Here is a 17,815-nt window from a genome sequence, read left to right on the forward strand (position 1 = left end):
CTGTGTTGGCGGATGACAACAGGCCCAGGGCTCTGAGACGAAGGGCTCTGATATTACGCTGCTTCATCCAGTAAACAGATCAACCTCAAGAAACACTTATATCAGTGTGAGATGTAATTGATGCATAAGGACATTTGTGGTGTTTGGAGCTTGGAGTGGTTCCCCATCACAGGTTTACTGGGTCATCTGGAGAAATGCACAGAACGCCACTGGTGCTGACCACCTAAGATCCTGATTTCAGGGGTTTCCGGGTTTTATGCAGGACGGCTGATGGACCACCTCAGATATCTGGGCTGGAGAAACGTCTGTAGTAGAAACAGTGTAGTGTCGTTTTTATCAGGAACATGGTGAAACTCGAGGAGGTCCAGGACCATAAAGAAGAGAAGGAGAAGTGTGAAGTGTCCTGAAGGGACAGAGGACGCACATCACTGGCGTGACCAGGCCGGTGCATTTCTGAGGAACTACAGTCACGGGCCTTGTGCCCCAAACCTTCAGGAAATATTAAAGGACCGCTATCCAATCATATGATACAACCAAAAATTGTTTGAATGTTTGTATCCAATGAGCACAGTGCTTGTTAAAGTGTATTCTGTTCCTTTTACTTTTTCTAAGCACGGATACCAAAGTGCAGTATATTATCATCCCTTTCTTTATCCTTTAAGTATTTGAGTTGAAATGAAGTTACCGTTCCTGATGGAGAGCTGTGTGTGTGTGTGTGTGTGTGTCTCCAGTGTTGGTGAGGTCATGGCGTGTGTGTGTGTGTGTGTGTCTCCAGTGTTGGTGGGGTCATGGCGTGTGTGTGTGTGTGTCTCCAGTGTTGGTGGGGTCATGGCGCGTGTGTGTGTGTGTGTGTGTGTGTGTGTGTGTGTGTGTGTGTCTCCAGTGTTGGTGGGGTCATGGCTTTCCTCACCCCTCCCATTTGATTGTAGTAATCAGATTATTTTAAAGGTCTTCATTTGACTGCACTTGTGATTTTTCTTTGTCTTTTGTCATGTAATGTGTAATTATTTTTTGTAACAAATGGGTGTGTATAAATGGATCTTTTAAGTAGATGAAACATGGTTGTACAGGAATCTAATAAATAAATATTTTATTCTTCCCCTCCCATTCATAATAGATTCATCATTACTGATTTTACACACTGAAATTGAGATAATCTGAAATGTTTATTTGGGAAATTCAATAAATTCAATTGCACAGATGGGACAGCATCAACAAAGAAGCACTCTGGTTACACAGGCGTGTGAACAGGTGTGTGTGTTCACTCTGGGTCTGTTTTACAGAGGCGTGTGAACAGATGTGTGTGTACCTAGAAGGTCGGGGAAGTTCCTGACCTGTAGTCCTTTACATTTAATATTGCTTCAGAAAGGGCAGGACTGCATATGTAGTTACGTTAAAGGTCATTACAGATACAGGCACATGATGGACTAAATCACCCGAACGCAACTAGGAGCAGCTAACGTTTTCCCTGCAAGCAGCAACCTGGTTCTGAGGTGCGCCGAGAACAGCAGGTGAGAAGATTCTCCTGGTCACCTGTCTTAAGTGTAACACCCCCCCTCCCGTCCTTCCCAACCAATAACTGCAAAAACATAGTAGACATCTAACTACACATTTTAAACAAGGGTTAACAAGGAACAAAATACCTATTCAAATGTGTACTTGAAACCAGTCAAGCATGCATGTTAATCATAGAATATTGAATCTAAGCACATCTGTCAGTGGCATGAATATGATAACACTGATAGAAACGTGTAGATGGACTGAGGTATTGTGTCTAAGGCCTTGTATTAATGCTAAATCAGGATCACATACCCATGACCATCACACCGCTCTCTTCATCTTTCACTTCTCATTATGGACATGTTTTTCTCTTCTTCACTACAGGAGTGAAACTTTCTGACTTTCTAAAAAGTGCCAGTTGAAGCATTGCAGTTACCCAAACACTTTAATAAAACGGTTAAATTAGGTGAGGTGTAAAAAGGCAGTATAAAACGCTGTTGGACATTAGCACTTCAAAAACACTTTATAAAGGTTTTTTTGATTTATCATATATATATTGGCACTTAAACACTAAGCTTGACAGATTAATAGGTCCCTAGTAAACACATTCTCAGTGGCTACATTTAGCCTGATTTGGCAATTCATTATCTTGAGGCTCATAAACTTGTTTTTAACTATTTGCTTTTCGAGTATGATGTTTCCTTTGATCAAGGCAACGTTTCACTTATAGACAGACGTGGATAACATTATAATGAGGCACAGTATCATTGAGACTGCAAAAATCATTTATATATTGCTAGTCTCTTATAGTACTAGTGATACATATATAAAAATAGTATGGGCCTGGTTAACATGCATAGAACAATAGGTTAATGTGAGACATTCCTCGTTTTCCAAAGAAGTGTCTCAGTGCCATATAATTTCCACCCATGTCCACAAGGGGGCAGTAAAAACATGCAAGCGCAAACAAACTAATGCTGACCTGTTTGAACTTGCAAGAGAATGGAATGTAACAGAAGGCTTCAACGGAAAGGTACCCATAAATTAAAAAAACAAACAGACTAATTAAATAGATACAGATATGTGTAAAAAAAAAAACCCAATATATAAGAGTTAGGAGTACCTAGTGTTTCTTGGTCAGGTAGTTTGAAGGGATCCAGCCCTCAGCCGTTGACTCATCACTCACATTTTTACAAAACCACCATCCGGTGGTGTTCTTCTCCACCACCTCGAACACGGTGCCCTCCTTAAAGCCAGGCGTCTGATCGTCTCCTTCAAAGTCCGCCACTGCTAAGAACAGCCCGTCCTTCGGCGGGTCTTTAATGAGAGGTGGAAGCTTGTCTCTCGGAGGTCCTGGTTTTTCTGGTTTAACGAGGGGCTTTGGTGGCACCGGCACTTTGAGCTTGGTCTCTTCTTTCTCCTTGTCTTTGGGGGTGGGCAGGGCGAAGGCCTTGGGTTTGGGGGGAGGAGGTCGGCTCTGAGACGGCACGGCGGGTTTGGGCTCCAACGCGTCTTTCTGCGGTGCTCTGGTGTCTGGGGAGCTGGTGGGCTCCGCAGTCTTCTTGGGTGGGGGGGGTCTGCGAGGCGCATTAGCCGGCCTCTGGGGCGGCTCTTTCGGGACAGGAGGTTGTGGTTTTGATATTTCTGGCTGATCGTTACCGTGACCATTTTGTTGCTTGGATACACATTTTTCTTCTTCGCTTGTCCTGCCGTTGTTAAGAGCACTAGTGGGTGGGGTGGATGGCATCCCATTGTGCTGGCTGGTGTCTGCTGTGCTGGTGCTGGGTTCGGTGGGCTTAGGTGGTCGCAGCTTGCTCCGGAGATTAGTGATGTCCACCTCGCTCTTGTTCTGGAGTTCTGGCTTAGCTGAAGGTGGCGGCTTTGGTCTGATAACTGGCTTTGGCTTGAGAAGGGCCACCGGGCTGATGGAGTCTGGCTTCTCTTCCGGGCCATCAGACTTGGGCTTGGCTGGTTGCTTGGGGACCGGCTTCAGGTTGAACTTCTTCACCTCCTTGGCTGAGACCTTGTGTCCACACTCCAAGCCCATCTCATTGCGTAGGGGGAGGACCTGGGTCTTCTCATCCCTCTTTGGTTCCGGGGGCTTGTCGGGTTTGAACGGAGCTGCTTTAGGAGACACAAAAGGCAGGATGGCCCCAGGAACTGGGGGTTTTGGAGGTGGTGGTTTGGGGAGATCTGATTTGGACTTTTCCTCTAACTCCAGGCTCTTATTAATGGACTCTTTCCTCGGTGGCAGGGCTGGTTTTTCTTCTGCTGGAGGTACGGTGGGAGCAGGGGGTAACGGCCCAGAGAACGGGGAGCTGCTCTTGCAAGCATTGGACTTCCAGTCTCGCAGTTTAGGACGAGTGACAAAGTCAGCAGTGGAGGAAGGTTCATCTGGAAGGGGTTTGGACCAGTTGTCGTCTGTGCTGGCGTTAATGCCTGGACCGTCCTCCAACAACTTCATTTGAGCCATCTCACCTGGCAGGGGGGCTAAGAAATTCGGCCTGGTCGCGTTGCTGGTCTTCTTGTACTTGTCCAAAAAGGTGACGGGGGCCCAACCTTCCTTGTCCTCTATCTGAATGTACCACCAGCCACTGGAGTTCTTCTCAACCACCTAAACAACAGAAGAAGTGAGATGGGATGATGCTGGTACCCTTCACCAGTCCCTAGTCTCTTTGGGGGGGAACCTTAATAGTAAAATGAAGAGTTTTATTTGGGAATTTGGGAGTTTTTATGTCGATCTCACCTCAACTTTGATCCCTGCTTGGAAGCTGATGCCATCAGGAATGGTTGTCTGAAAGTCAGCAATGGTGTAGTACTCCTCCTCTACTGCAGGGGGCAGTGGAGGCATTGGGAGGTGCATCCCCCGCGGCTGAGAGGAGAATGCAGGCAGACAGAAGGGGCACATGGTTAGGGGTTCATACCTGGACAGGTAACACAAGGGTGTTGCTGACTGAAGGAAAGAGGCTCTTACTATTGAAAGATCCCGTCGAGGGGGGGGTCTCTGTCGAGCTCCCGCCTCTGTCAAACCAGAAATGTCTCAGTCTTCACATAAGAGTCTTTCAAACGGATTTACTTTAATTAAAAATGAATTCAGGTTTCACTATTTGCCGTTCAGAAATGACCAGAGATGAAACTATCCAAGTCAAACTCTGAATCCAAAGTTATTTTATTTCATGAATGAGTAATTGAGGCAAAAAATACTTGCAAGTCCAGGTAATCTGAAAGGAATGCTGCGTATTACAGGCATGTTTGGAAAGAACACGTTGAACATTCGTGGTACATTCTTCTGAAGTGAGCTCTTACTCTGCCTGCTGTCTGGGAAGGGTGAGAAACGATCTCTCTGGTTGTCCTTGCTGGTGTTCTGTTGTCTGCCCACTCCGTCCAGGTCGTTGGTGCTGGCGTGAGCCGCAGCTCCTGCAGAGGTTTTCTGACTGAGGATATCTGCCTTCTTCAGGTAGGACGCCGGGGCCCAGCCCTCCTGTTCCTGGTACCTGGACAGGACGTCATATTCAGAGGAGAATGTTAGCAGTCTAAAAAAATAATAAAAAATGCTGTCATGCTCCATCTATGATCTCATCCTGTCTGTACCAAAGCAATGAAGTAAACTGATATTTTAATGCTCATTCTCATAATTAATAAATGAACTCATAATTTATTAATACTCCGTTGGGGTATTAATACTCCGTTGGGGCAGATGCTAAACATATAAAAATAACAAAGTAACTACGTATCCACGTATCTGTGCAATAGCGCCCCCTGCCTTCAAACTTTTGCTTTTGAATTTACCTGATTTTCCACCAGCCTTCCAGGTTTTTCTGGACGACCTCCACGGTCATTCCCTTCTCCAGGTCAAACTCGTCCTTGTCCCGAGCCGTGTACGGGTAGATCACCGTGTACCTCTCTTCTGCCATTAAAAGGGAAGAACCTCAAGTCTACAGTTCCTGCGTGGCGCTTGTGAGTGAAAACCACTGCAGATTTTTATTGCAATGCGTTTTCTGTTATTAGTTTGGCTGGGTTCCAGTTTGCAGAATAAAACGTGCTACCGTAGCGTCTCAGAACACCTCGCAGTACCACACGAGAACACAAATGATTCATTTTAAACAAAGAGTTCATTGAGTTGTGGGGTTTTTTTTTTTTTTTTTTTTTTTTGCAGTCCACTGGGGAAATCACATGGCAAAGTGTCCTGCAGCTAATCAGTATACAGAGTTCTGCTCTAACTCCTGGCTGGAGTTCACCTGTGCTGGCAGACGGAGGAGGGTTTGGATCAGTACAGTCTTCAAGGTCAGGGAGCTGCCTGCATTCTGAAAGGGTACATTCATTATTTTATCTTCACAAGCGTGATGTTTACCCAGACATTTTGGGGCCTGCTGCTTACCTACAGATGTTCAATTTGATGTTGGATTTAAACCTTTAATGCAGTCTTCCGATTTTCTTTGTCAGTTAATTTACGTTATTTCACAAATCCACTGGATAAGATACTTTACAGGAAATAGATTGAGACCAGCCAGTGGGGCATATAGTGACTTTAAATCATTTGGTTTTTGATCAGAATCTCCTAAATGTTTTCATAGCTCATGGTACTTTCTTCTTTTGAGTTTAACCATCAGTGACATTAAATACACCACCATGATGTTCATTAAACCTCAGTAAGTCTCCATTTTAAGTTTGCTGTTCAGTTCACACTGGTACCTTCAGGACTCATGAATGTTCAATCTGCTCCAGGTTTGTTACATTGTCGAATAATGCTGTTGGTTATGGTTCTGAAGCATTTAATCCTGTTTTATGAGAAACATCTGTGTAATGATAATGGACAACTGAGACATGGACAACTGAGACATGGACAATGGACAACTCGGCCCCACCAGGACCTAAAGGAGACCAGGACACTCTCCTGCAGTTGGTTCATATCATGTTCAGACACGATGGACAGCTGAACAAAATACAGATGTTATTGTAGCTCTTGCTAACATACAATACTGAGGTTAAGATGGTGGAGGACCGTTGGATTGAGTCTAAACAGAGGTTCATCTTGAAGTGATTAGTGGTTCAGAAGAAACATGAAAACAGAACACACAGAACAGACATGCAGCTCTGGGGGTTTAAAAACAGCAACACTAACTCCATGACCTCTACACTCCATGACCTCTGCACTCCATGACCTCTGCACTCCATGACCTCTGCACTCTGTTTCTTCTGTTCAGTTCTAAATCTGCTGTGTTTGTTCTTGTTTTTCTATTCTTCTGCTTCTGTGGTGTAACTTCATGTGAGACGAGATGGTGTGGAACACATGGAGGAGGCAGGATCACCACGGCACACCCAACCGAACACACAACCTTTACACTTCATGCGGCAGCACTGTGTACACCCCATGCACAGGCCACACCCCATGCACAGGCCACACCCCATGCACAGCATGGCACACATACGTGGGCGCCTCGTGCAGGGATGGACGCCCAGCAACACCCAACATGACCACAAGAGGGAGACAGAGAGACGGCGCTCCACCTTGCCCAAAGCTTGTGCTGAACAGATCCCCTAACGTACGCCGGCGACCCACGTGCCTCGGCAGTGACCAGAACCTCCGGCACACTCCAGCATGAGACAAGCACACACAGGTGACAACGGTGACTTATTTACTTTTACACTTTTGCTCAACCAGCTATAGAGGTGAGGAGGCTGTTTGTCAAGGACATTCTTACCTTTAGGGTACATGTAACATTCTTACCTTTAGGGTACATGTAACATTCTTACCTTTAGGGTACATGTAACTTTACACAATGGGAAGAAGTTTCTTAGTCTGTCTGGAGTAGCTCAACTGTAGAAGTGTCTCATCACCCCTCAACTTTGTTTAGTTTTTACACTCGTACTGTCAGACAGTTTTGCATCCTTTAGCCCAGGTGTGCTCCATGGTTAGACACACTGTCTTCACCCACCACTTCTGGAACAGTTTTCCTGCTCAGTTCCAGTGTCTTCAACTGGGTTTTGCCAAGATAGTCTAATGGGGATTTGGCTGTGAACGCTGTTCTATGCAGCACTGATCTGAAGGGAGTAACAGGAGGACTATGGTACCTTCCTCTGCAGGCAGGGAGAAGTCGTCGGGGTCATCCTGAGCCTCCAGACAGGTGGCCGGCACCCAGCCCTGAGCATCCTCTGAGCTCACGAACCACCAGCCTGAGGAGAACATGCAGGTGTTGGCGTGTCCAGGTGTTGGCGTGTGCAGGTGTTAGCGTGTTCAGACTGCAGCGTAGCCATGGAGCACCATGGCCAGTTCTCCCAAATAAAGCAGAAAGCTAAACGTACACGAGTAAACAAGAGCTTTAATGTTTCCATTTGGAAACATCATTTATTCATTCATTTTAGAAATCTTTGTAAATACAGTTGTGCTGACAGGGGACGTGGACAAGGACCAATTAAGTGCAAAAGCCACAACCTTCCCAGTTTCCAGAGTTCACGGTTCACTCCTAATTCTTAGGCCAGTGGTGTGAGACTCTGGAGGAGTTTATTCACTCCTAATGATTCTGAGGAGCTGATATTCGTGGAAGCTGAGCAGATGTTAACGTTTCAGCCTCCAGCAACACATGCAGCACATGTTGCCTGTTGTAATTCATCTCCTGTTCTGTGGGGTCATACAGTGACCCATGAATTATTACTGCATGATCTAATCTGACCAATAGGTATCAGGTTTGCCCACCTGCCTCTCAGAGAAGGAGGGGCCAGGAATCAAGTCCTATTGTCCAATCACCTGCTGGTAGAATGTCCTTTAAATTTAACTGTATATAAAGACTTCAGTGTATTACCAAATGCTGAGTCACTCTGGGAGGGGAGCTACCTGCTGCTGGGGGAGGAGCTACCTGCTGCTGGAGGAGGAGCTACCTGCTGCTGGGGGAGGAGCTACCAGCTGCTCCAACATCACGCTGCCTGAACTAGGTATTTGTTCGATCCCACTGGGCATCACAGGGAAGACCTGGAACACGTCCTAGCAGCTCCGAACCACAAAGCTATCAGCTGGACAAAAACTGAAGTGGACATTCATTTTTCTCACCTGATCAATGTTTGTGGTTTTTCCAAGAATCTTTTAACTCTCTGTATGATTAACCTGTGGATCCTCAACTGATTCATTTCTCTCAGATGATTCATTTTTTTGAAGTCTCACCTGATTCGTTTTTCTCTATGACCTCCACGACTTGGCCCACACGAAGGCTGATCTCAGAGCTCTCCTGCTTATCATAGTCAGTCACGGCCACGTACTGGTCCAGCATCAGAGGGTCAGTGGAGGCGGAGTCTCCTGCAGTGGGCGGGCAGAGGGAACAGATTTGGACAAGATGCATCTCGGTGCACAGAAACGACTAGTAGATGCTGATTGGTCAGTTAGAAGTGGGAAACACGGAAGCAGACAGGATGGGTTTAGTGCACAGTGGAGGAAGGAAGGAAACCCACACTGAATCACCAACACGATTGCAGTCAACACAGTGGCACAGTTACCCCTCCTGCCCCCCACACTGGAGCACAGGCAGCACAGTTACCCCTCATGCCCCCCACACTGGAGCACAGGCAGCACAGTTACCCCTCATGCCCTTCTGCCCCCCAGACTGGAGGACAGACGCTCATCATTTGCATCTGTTTTGTCCTAATCCAGCTGATCTGATTTCACCATAGCTTCAGCTGAATCCATAAAGGATGTCACAGTGCTGACTGGAGATCAGTCTTTCTCTGTCCATAGAGCCCTTGGTGATTACGTGCCAAAAAGAATATCTGATCCACAAACAGTGTTAACTGCACATTTGTTCCAGCTTCTGTTATTCCATGATACACGTACCTCTGACCACATTTTAGCAAAACTAAAATTCCACTACAAAAAGAAAAATGCCAACCTTACAGAAAAGAAACGTTGAACAGTTCACCAGCGCATCATCATCATCATCATCATCATCAGGCTCACGATGCCTCAAGATGACAGAACAGCACCAAGCCGTGTTCATCTTATTTGTAATGTGTCTTCATTTGTATAAGTTGATAAACATTTTACTCAGGTAATCGTGTGATGTATTCAGAAAACCTCTAGAAGAGATGAAGGCTCAAAATGTCCCAATGTCACAAATTTGGCAAACACTCTTATCAAGTTAGAGGCAGGACAGTGTGGGACAAGACTAGTAGTGTTATCTACCCCTAGTATTGTTACCTACTGCTAGTGTTATCCACCACTAGTACTGTTATCCACGGCTAGTAGTGTTATCCACCGCTAGTAGTGTTATCCACCGCTAGTAGTGTTATCCACCGCTAGTAGTGTTATCTACTGCTAGTGTTACCCACCGCTAGTAGTGTTGTCCACCGCTAGTAGCGTTATCCACCGCTAGTAGCGTTATCCACCGCTAGTAGTGTTATCCACCACTAGTAGTGTTATCTACTGCTAGTGTTATCCACCGCTAGTAGTGTTATCCACCACTAGTAGTGTTATCCACCGCTAGTAGTGTTATCCACCGCTAGTAGTGTTATCCACCACTAGTAGTGTTATCTACTGCTAGTGTTACCCACCGCTAGTAGTGTTATCCACCGCTAGTAGTGTTATCCACCACTAGTAGTGTTACCTACTGCTAGTGTTATCCACCGCTAGTAGTGTTATCCACCACTAGTAGTGTTATCTACCGCTAGTAGTGTTATCTACCGCTAGTAGTGTTATCCACTGCTAGTAGTGTTATCCAACGGAGCAGTCATGGTCCAGTGGTAGGGAACTGGTCTTGTGACCGGAGGGTCGTGGGTTCGATTCCCAGGCCTGAGGCCATGACTGAGGTGCCCTTGAGCAAGGCACCTAACCCCAACTGCTCCCTGGGCGCCGGGCTAGGGCTGCCCACCGCTCTGAGCATGTGTGATCCACAGCCCCCTAGTAATCACTAGTGTGTGTGTGTATGTGTGTGTGTGCACTACAGCCCTCTAGTAATCACTAGTGTGTGTGGTTGTGTTTGTGTTCTAATTGCACAGATGGGTAAATGCGGAGGACAAATTTTGATTACGGTGAAAAATCACAATTGACAAATATGGCACAATTCATTTCATTTCATTCATTAGTAGTGTTATCTACCGCTAGTAGCGTTATCTACCACTCAGGCATGAAAATGGGTCAGGGGTTAAAAAGGTGAGAAGACCGGGGGGCGGGGCATGTGACGTCATGGGGATACGGCGACGGGGCGTTGACGTGGGGGGCATTGACATGTGACGTCATGGGGATACGGCGACGGGGGGGGGGGGGGGGGGGGGGGGGGGGTGTGGCTGCTGCTGTACGGGGATACAGCGACAGGTGATGCCAAATATTACGGAGCCCGTAAGGTGACATCATGTAAAAAATATAATAACGCGTGGCCACGACTTACTAACGCGTGCGAACAAGGTAATTAAGTATTACTTTATATAAAGCCTTTACCTTCATTGGGCAGTCAGTTCGCGAACATCCCTGGGAAAAATAAACTTTGTTGCCGCGTGTGAAAGGCGACATTAGTATCTCGTTCCCACGCGTTATTATTTTTTACATGATGTCACCTTACGGGCTCCGTAAAATATAGTAAAATCCATTAAAAAAATGTTTTGACTGTCTTGTCAATGGATTCAATGTACGAGCCAGATCCGTAAACGCGAGAAGCGGCTTTCGCCATTCCAGATGGCTCAGTCAAAACCATTACGTCTTAATGAACCAATAAATACATCAGCGGCGAAAATGAGTGTAAAAATACCAGGGTTCACGTGTTTTTATTTTCTAACATGGGCTAAAGCACAGGGTAGACTCAAACGACAAGCGTTTACAACTTCATCTTCAACCTTTTCAGCCCTGGCGCAAATGTTATCCTCACACGTCCCTGGATTCACCAGTTACAACTACAGACACACTAGAAAAAAACCTTGTTTCTCATTTTATGTCGCCGTTAAATACACGGGGTTGACGCGAACTTAGTAGGCTATGCCCATCTATCTATTTATCACAAGAGCTTGTGGCTATTTCTGACAGTGTTCAACGCTGTAGCGAACGGCAGTAACTTTGTTTTACCGCAAAAAATGAAAACGATTGAAACCATTAATAACCCAATTAAATCCACTGGGAAATGTACGATCTGGTAAATGTAGTGGTAAATGTACGATCTGGTAAATGTAGTGGTAAATGTACGATCTGGTAAATGTAGTAAATGTACGATCTGGTAAATGTAGTGGTAAATGTACGCTCTTCTGCCTTGTCCGCGGTGTAGCACTAGGTCCTGCTTCTCGTCCTGCTTAGCAGTAAATGAATAACATGAATGAAAAACGTTCGTATGATTGAACGCTATTTGGCCTCCATGAATTGCCGATTTCGGAAGTGCTCTGTTTGCTTATTAAGTCAATATGATAATTAAAATATATACATATAATCTCCCGCCCCCCCCCCCCCCCAAAAAAAAAAAAAACTCATCGGATCTACACGATTCAAGTAGGTCACCCTTTTCGACTTCAAAACGGCGAATTTTGCCGAAAGGTGACAGATTTTCATGCCTGACCACTAGTAGTGTTGTCCACCGCTAGTACTGTTATCCACTGTACTCTACCAACAGCTTAATAATTTGTGCACTATGCAGCCTTTATTTATTTTACATTTTAAACATTTACGATTGAACATTGGCATTGAAATAGTAGTGCAAGTGTAGAATTAACTCTTTTGGTTCTGCAAAACTGTGGTCCGAGGTACACGCAGCCTACGGTAGCTAGAGTAGCTAGCATGGGCTAGTAGGTAGACTAGCATACGCTATATACCACTAGAGGGGAAATGTGGGTTCAGGACGTAGGGATTTACGGGGCAGCCCAGGACTGCCTTGCACCAGGTAGTCCTCGATCATGCCGTCAGGTTCATCACTAACAGGCTTTGGCCCCGCCTGCATAAAGAGCCCCGCCCAGATTATGGTCACTCCCCCTGGGCTCACACGCACAGAGAGAGCATACCTCCCCCACCTACAGAGCCCCGCCCCCTGGGGCTCACACACAGAGCAGGGCGGAGCAGTGTCTGTTACTACCTGGCTTTAGGAAAGAAGTCGCTCTCTCCACAATGCCTAATGAAGGAAAATGAATAAGAGGTTTGTAAGGGAAGGACAGAAGGTGTGTAGGACAGGGCGTTCCAGACACCCACACCACCCACACTCAGAGCTCATTAGAAAAAGGACATAAAGTTACATAATGGCAACAATCTGGGCTTATCTGGGACAGGTCCACAGACTAATAAAAATAATGACTGATTAACTATTGGACTGTTGGATTATTACAAAACACATGTGTTCCATTAGGGCTGTAGTTCTGACTTCTTGTTGGGCAGTATACAATATAAGTAAATTTAATAACTTACTCTCCATGTAATAACCCTATAAGCTTTAATTTATTGTAAATTCCTTACCTGATTTCTTCTTCCCGATTGGTTCCCTGTAAATACATATTCATGAAGGTCAGACAGCAGCTGAAGCAACATCTTCACTCACATGCATTTGGAATTTTGTTTTATTTGAAGTTTTTAGAGTGTCTGGGATTCTAAGATACCCTCATCCCTCTATCCCTCCCTCGCTCTCTCCCCCCTCCCTCCCTCCCTCCCTCCCTCCTCTCTCTCTATCCCTCCCTCGCTTTCTCTCCCTCACTCTCTCTCTTCCCCTCCCCCCTCTCACTCCATTTATCTCAATCATGGTTATGGATGGTGGCTCTTGTTTTAAGTAAGCAGTGTCCTAGATTTCATTTTGCACAGTGGTATCTGGGAGCCAGAACCAGAGTGCATTAGGGAAAAGCACTAATCCAATTGTGAAAGACACAGAAAGGTCTCTTCCCCTCATGGCCGGTGTGCATTAGCAGCCTGTCTCCTCACTGACTGGACACAGAGCACATATTCACCACTCTGGATATGGTAAATGAATGAATGTGTGTCATAAAGCATCACAATTACGGCTGCGTGTTTTTCAGGCTTGTGTTCTATACTATGTGCTAAATGTCTGAATCCTGTAGCTGATGTGTGTACATACGCTGATGCTGGTTGTGTGTGTGTGTGTGTGTGTGTGTGTGTGTGTGTGTGTGTGTGTATAGTGTTGCAGACTGCAGCCAGTGTACAGAAGGGCTGATTGAAACCACTGCAACTGTGAGATCACATCAAAAGTATTTGGAGTATTTGAGTTTTGATGGTGTAGTGCTGGGAAATGTGTTTCAGCACACAGGGTCCAGTGTCCAGTGAGCATGCGTTTCAAAACACGGGTCAATACTGTCATGGTAACAGTGTGAGCAAACGGTCCTACACACACAATCTCAGCTCCACTCAATAGGGCAAAACAACAACCACTTGCCCCAGCTACACCTGCCCCCACTGTATCTGCCCCACTTAGGACATTGGGAAAGTTCTAAGCAGCTATTTTTAAGGCCACTATTTGGTTCTAAAGCAGAGACACAGATGTCCTCCACAGTTAGACAGAGTGGAGCATTCTCTCGGAGGTAGAGCAGTGTGTCTGAACTTACTCCACAGGTGGGTTCAGGTCTTCAGGACGTGTCTCGAAGAAAAGACGCACCTCCTCACACTGAGAGATGAAAAGAGGCAGCTGGATCAAAGCCTGAAATGGAAAAAGTATTCAAATAAAGCCATGACACGCATTTAGACAGGTGTAACACTTAAGGACAGGTGTAACACTTAAGGACAGGCGTTTAGACATGCGTAATGCTTAAGAACAGGCATTTAGACAGGTGTAATGCTTAAAGACAGGCGTTTCCTGCTGGCAATTGGGCTTCCTGCTTTTTTGTCACGATAAATGCATAACATTGTTTTTGTTTTGAAAGAAAATCATTAAAACCACTCTGGAAAAACCACTCTGTTTGTGGGGAGCAGCGAGGCAGACACGAAGCTCTCTGTGGTCCCCGGCTGGCCTCTCTCACGCAGCACAGATACGCTGCTTCTGCTCTGTGGATATCGATCATGCGAGGGCCAAGCTCTCAACACCCTCCACCGAAGGGAGGGGGTGTGAGCTGACACGTCACCCTTTCTCACCCGAGATTACACACACACTGGAGAGATGTCTCACTCCTCATCAGCAGTGAGATTGAGGTCTCTGCTCAGAAGCACCAGACTGGCCCTGACCACACACACACGTCAGAGGAGGGGTCAGCCTCAACCTAGATGAGAAAGATGGAGCGTCTTTCTGCAGGGTGACCAGGCAGGAGCTGTGGGGGCGGGGCAGGAGGCGGGGGTAGGGGGCAGGAGGCGGGGTTTGTCTTTAATAATGCTAAGTGCCCTGGCAGCACAGTGTCCTTCTGGAGACGTGTTCTCCATCTCCGTGGGCTGAATTATGATGCTCAGTTTTGAACAGCTGTGTGACAGCATGACGCTTGTGCCTGATCAAGGTGTCCTTCATCATCAGACACATCAGACAGCAGCCCAGCTGCCCCTGACCACACGTGAGCACAGCCCATGGTTGGATGGTGATGGTGTGTGGCTGCGTGTGCAAACGAGTGTGAGCACGTGAGCACTATTGACCTCACTTTAGAGTTTAGTGACATCAGCATGGATGAGACGGACAAAGAGCAACGTTGCTGTCTGTAGATTAATGGCTGACCTGTTTGTTGTTATTGCCTCCAGACACACACACTCACATGAACACACACATTCCTACTGGAGCTCTGCATTGCCGCGTGTGTGTGTGTGTGTGTGTGTGTGAGACCTCCCCTCTGTGAGATGAGTGTGTCCTCCTCACTGAGACATGATCCGGTTCAAGGCCCGGCCCAGGAGAGGCGCTGTCCTGGAGAACTAAATTCTGGCACTGATTCCACTAAAGGCAGCTGAGGCCAGAGAAACATCTGACATGTGGCTGTCAGGGATCAGCAACAATATATCATTATAATCACAAAGAAAAGTTGTATTATACTGATACTGCAATAATCTACATATTATTGATTCATTGTGATATAAAATGAGCCTTTAAAGGGAAAAGGCTCATGTGTCTTGTTGGCCAGCAGATGGCAGAGTTGAAGCAGATCTCAGCAAACTTGATCCTGCCGAGTCATCACTGAAGCTTTTCACATCTGAACACCTCTTTCTGTGATCACTTACACAGTCCAGTGTGAGAATAATTTAAGATGTGCTTATTTCAGCGGTTTATAATGACCACAGCAGCCTGGCACCAGTCCGCTGGGCGGAAACCCCCTTGTGTGTCAGCACTCTGGTCACTGGTGGAGAAACACCTTTTACTGGCATAACACGATAACAAACATCATCACGACTGTTATGGAGACTTCCTGTAAAAACACTGGATTTACGTGCATCCGTTTCTAGGCCCCAAAGAAGCACAGTGCTGGTTGAGCACGTCTCTGCCCCGATGTTCACTACAGGGTTATTAACACATCAGCACTGGACGGCAGTGCTAGGCAGAGTGAGACACATGCTCAGAGACACGCTAGGAAGAGAGACACACAGGCTACATAGAGAGAGACACATGCTATGAAGAGAGACATATGCACTTGAAAGACACATTAGGAAGAGAGAGATGCTACGAAGACAGAGACATGCGGTAGGAAGAGTAAGACATGTACTAGGACCACACATGAAAATCCTGAGCTCCGAGTTGTGCATGTTCAGCTATGAGTGTAAACTGCTCCTCCCCCAGGACTAAAGCAGACGTCACTCACAGCTGGACGACGATGTGCACATTCACACACCAGACCAGCAGGACCAGCTGTGGAGACCAGACGGCGTGGAGACATAGAGACGTAGTGGAGACATAGAGATGTAGACGTAGAGACGGAGTGGAGACAGAGAGATGTAGACGTAGAGACGGAGTGGAGACAGAGAGATGGAGTGGAGACAGAGACATAGAGACAGAGTGGAGACGTAGAGACAGAGTGGAGACGTAGAGACGGAGTGGAGACATAGAGACGGCGTGGAGACAGAGACGTAGAGACGGAGTGGAGACATAGAGATGGAGTGGAGACAGAGACGTAGAGACAGAGTGGAGACGTAGAGACGGAGTGGAGACGTAGAGACGGAGTGGAGACGTAGAGACGGAGTGGAGACATAGAGATGTAGACGTAGAGACGGAGTGGAGACATAGAGACGTAGAGACAGAGTGGAGACATAGAGACGTAGACGTAGAGACGGAGTGGAGACATAGAGACGTAGACATAGAGACATAGATGTAGAGACGGCGTGACACACCCACCCTGCAGTATTCGTTGATGGGCCTCAGTCGTTTCATGGCCACGTCCCTGATATGACTCCTTCTGAACAGAATCTTCCCTGGGAACAAAAGCAGCAGTTATGTACAGTTATGTAGTTATGTACTGAGATCTCTACAGGATTCACTTCAACATTCGTGCGTTTGTTTCAGTGCTAAAATGTAGTTTGCTGGCCTTGTTCGTTTCCAGGAGAACAGCTGCACACCCCTGGACACTGGAGAACTTCCTCTCCACAGCAGCAGGCCAATCTAACATCAACACTTCATGTCTCTATCCAAAAACCTTCCCAATATATCAGTAATGCACAGTTTTACCACTGTGGATCAAATCATACTTTACATTTCACAGGACAACACATGAGGACCTTCATACAAGAAGAGTTTATGATAAATAATCATCTCAGCTCTCATGACATCACCATGCTGACCAACATCTCTCCAGCTTTCACTGGTCAGTGTGTGACCAAGGGAACAGGGAGGGGCCATGAGGGGTCCTGCTGTAGTCTGTAGTCCTGCTGTAGTCTGTGGTCCTGCTGTAGTCTGTAGTCCTGCTGTAGTCTGTGGTGCCGCTGTAGTCTGTAGTCCTGCTGTAGTCTGTGGTCCTGCTGTAGTCTGTGGTTCTGCTGTAGTCTGTGGTCCTGCTGTAGTCTGTGGTTCTGCTGTAGTCTGTGGTGCCGCTGTAGTCTGTGGTCCTGCTGTAGTCTGTGGTCCTGCTGTAGTCTGTGGTCCTGCTGTAGTCTGTGGTGCTGCTGTAGTCTGTGGTCCTGCTGTAGTCTGTAGTCCTGCTGTAGTCTGTAGTCCTGCTGTAGTCTGTGGTCCTGCTGTAGTCTGTAGTCCTGCTGTAGTCTGTGGTGCTGCTGTAGTCTGTGGTCCTGCTGTAGTCTGTAGTCCTGCTGTAGTCTGTGGTGCCGCTGTAGTCTGTGGTGCCGCTGTAGTCTGTGGTGCTGCTGTAGTCTGTGGTTCTGCTGTAGTCTGTGGTCCTGCTGTAGTCTGTGGTGCCGCTGTAGTCTGTAGTCCTGCTGTAGTCTATAGTCCTGCTGTAGTCTGTAGTTCTGCTGTAGTCTATAGTCCTGCTGTAGTCTATAGTCCTGCTGTAGTCTGTGGTGCTGCTGTAGTCT

General features: G+C 46.7%; 2 protein-coding genes across 4 annotated transcripts in view; one reads left to right on the forward strand and one right to left on the reverse strand.

Annotated features, from left to right (window-relative positions):
• The window catches only part of stk10 (serine/threonine kinase 10), a 39,248-nt gene extending 38,144 nt beyond the window's left edge, over window positions 1-1,104 (forward strand). The window contains exon 19 of the mRNA XM_076986874.1: window positions 1-1,104. This exon is cut by the window's left edge and continues 1,257 nt beyond it. The gene's annotated coding sequence lies outside the window, so the exon portion shown is untranslated.
• The window catches only part of sh3pxd2b (SH3 and PX domains 2B), a 31,842-nt gene continuing 14,644 nt past the window's right edge, over window positions 618-17,815 (reverse strand). Inside the window, exons 4-14 of one of the 3 annotated variants that reach the window (XM_076986910.1) lie at window positions 16,683-16,759; window positions 13,996-14,087; window positions 12,902-12,927; window positions 12,528-12,563; window positions 8,657-8,788; window positions 7,573-7,674; window positions 5,290-5,404; window positions 4,807-4,994; window positions 4,475-4,521; window positions 4,247-4,372; window positions 618-4,114 (exon numbers count right to left, since the gene is read on the reverse strand). In XM_076986910.1, coding sequence (XP_076843025.1) covers window positions 2,624-4,114; window positions 4,247-4,372; window positions 4,475-4,521; window positions 4,807-4,994; window positions 5,290-5,404; window positions 7,573-7,674; window positions 8,657-8,788; window positions 12,528-12,563; window positions 12,902-12,927; window positions 13,996-14,087; window positions 16,683-16,759 — 2,432 coding nt within the window. In that variant the 3' untranslated portion in view covers window positions 618-2,623. Of the gene's footprint in view, window positions 4,115-4,246; window positions 4,373-4,474; window positions 4,522-4,806; window positions 4,995-5,289; window positions 5,408-7,572; window positions 7,675-8,656; window positions 8,789-12,527; window positions 12,564-12,901; window positions 12,928-13,995; window positions 14,088-16,682; window positions 16,760-17,815 lie in introns of all 3 variants that reach the window. The other 2 variants (XM_076986909.1, XM_076986911.1) reach the window with 2 other exon arrangements.

Source organism: Brachyhypopomus gauderio, unplaced genomic scaffold (genome assembly GCF_052324685.1).
Source record: "Brachyhypopomus gauderio isolate BG-103 unplaced genomic scaffold, BGAUD_0.2 sc50, whole genome shotgun sequence".
Classification (NCBI taxonomy): Eukaryota; Metazoa; Chordata; class Actinopteri; order Gymnotiformes; family Hypopomidae; genus Brachyhypopomus; species Brachyhypopomus gauderio.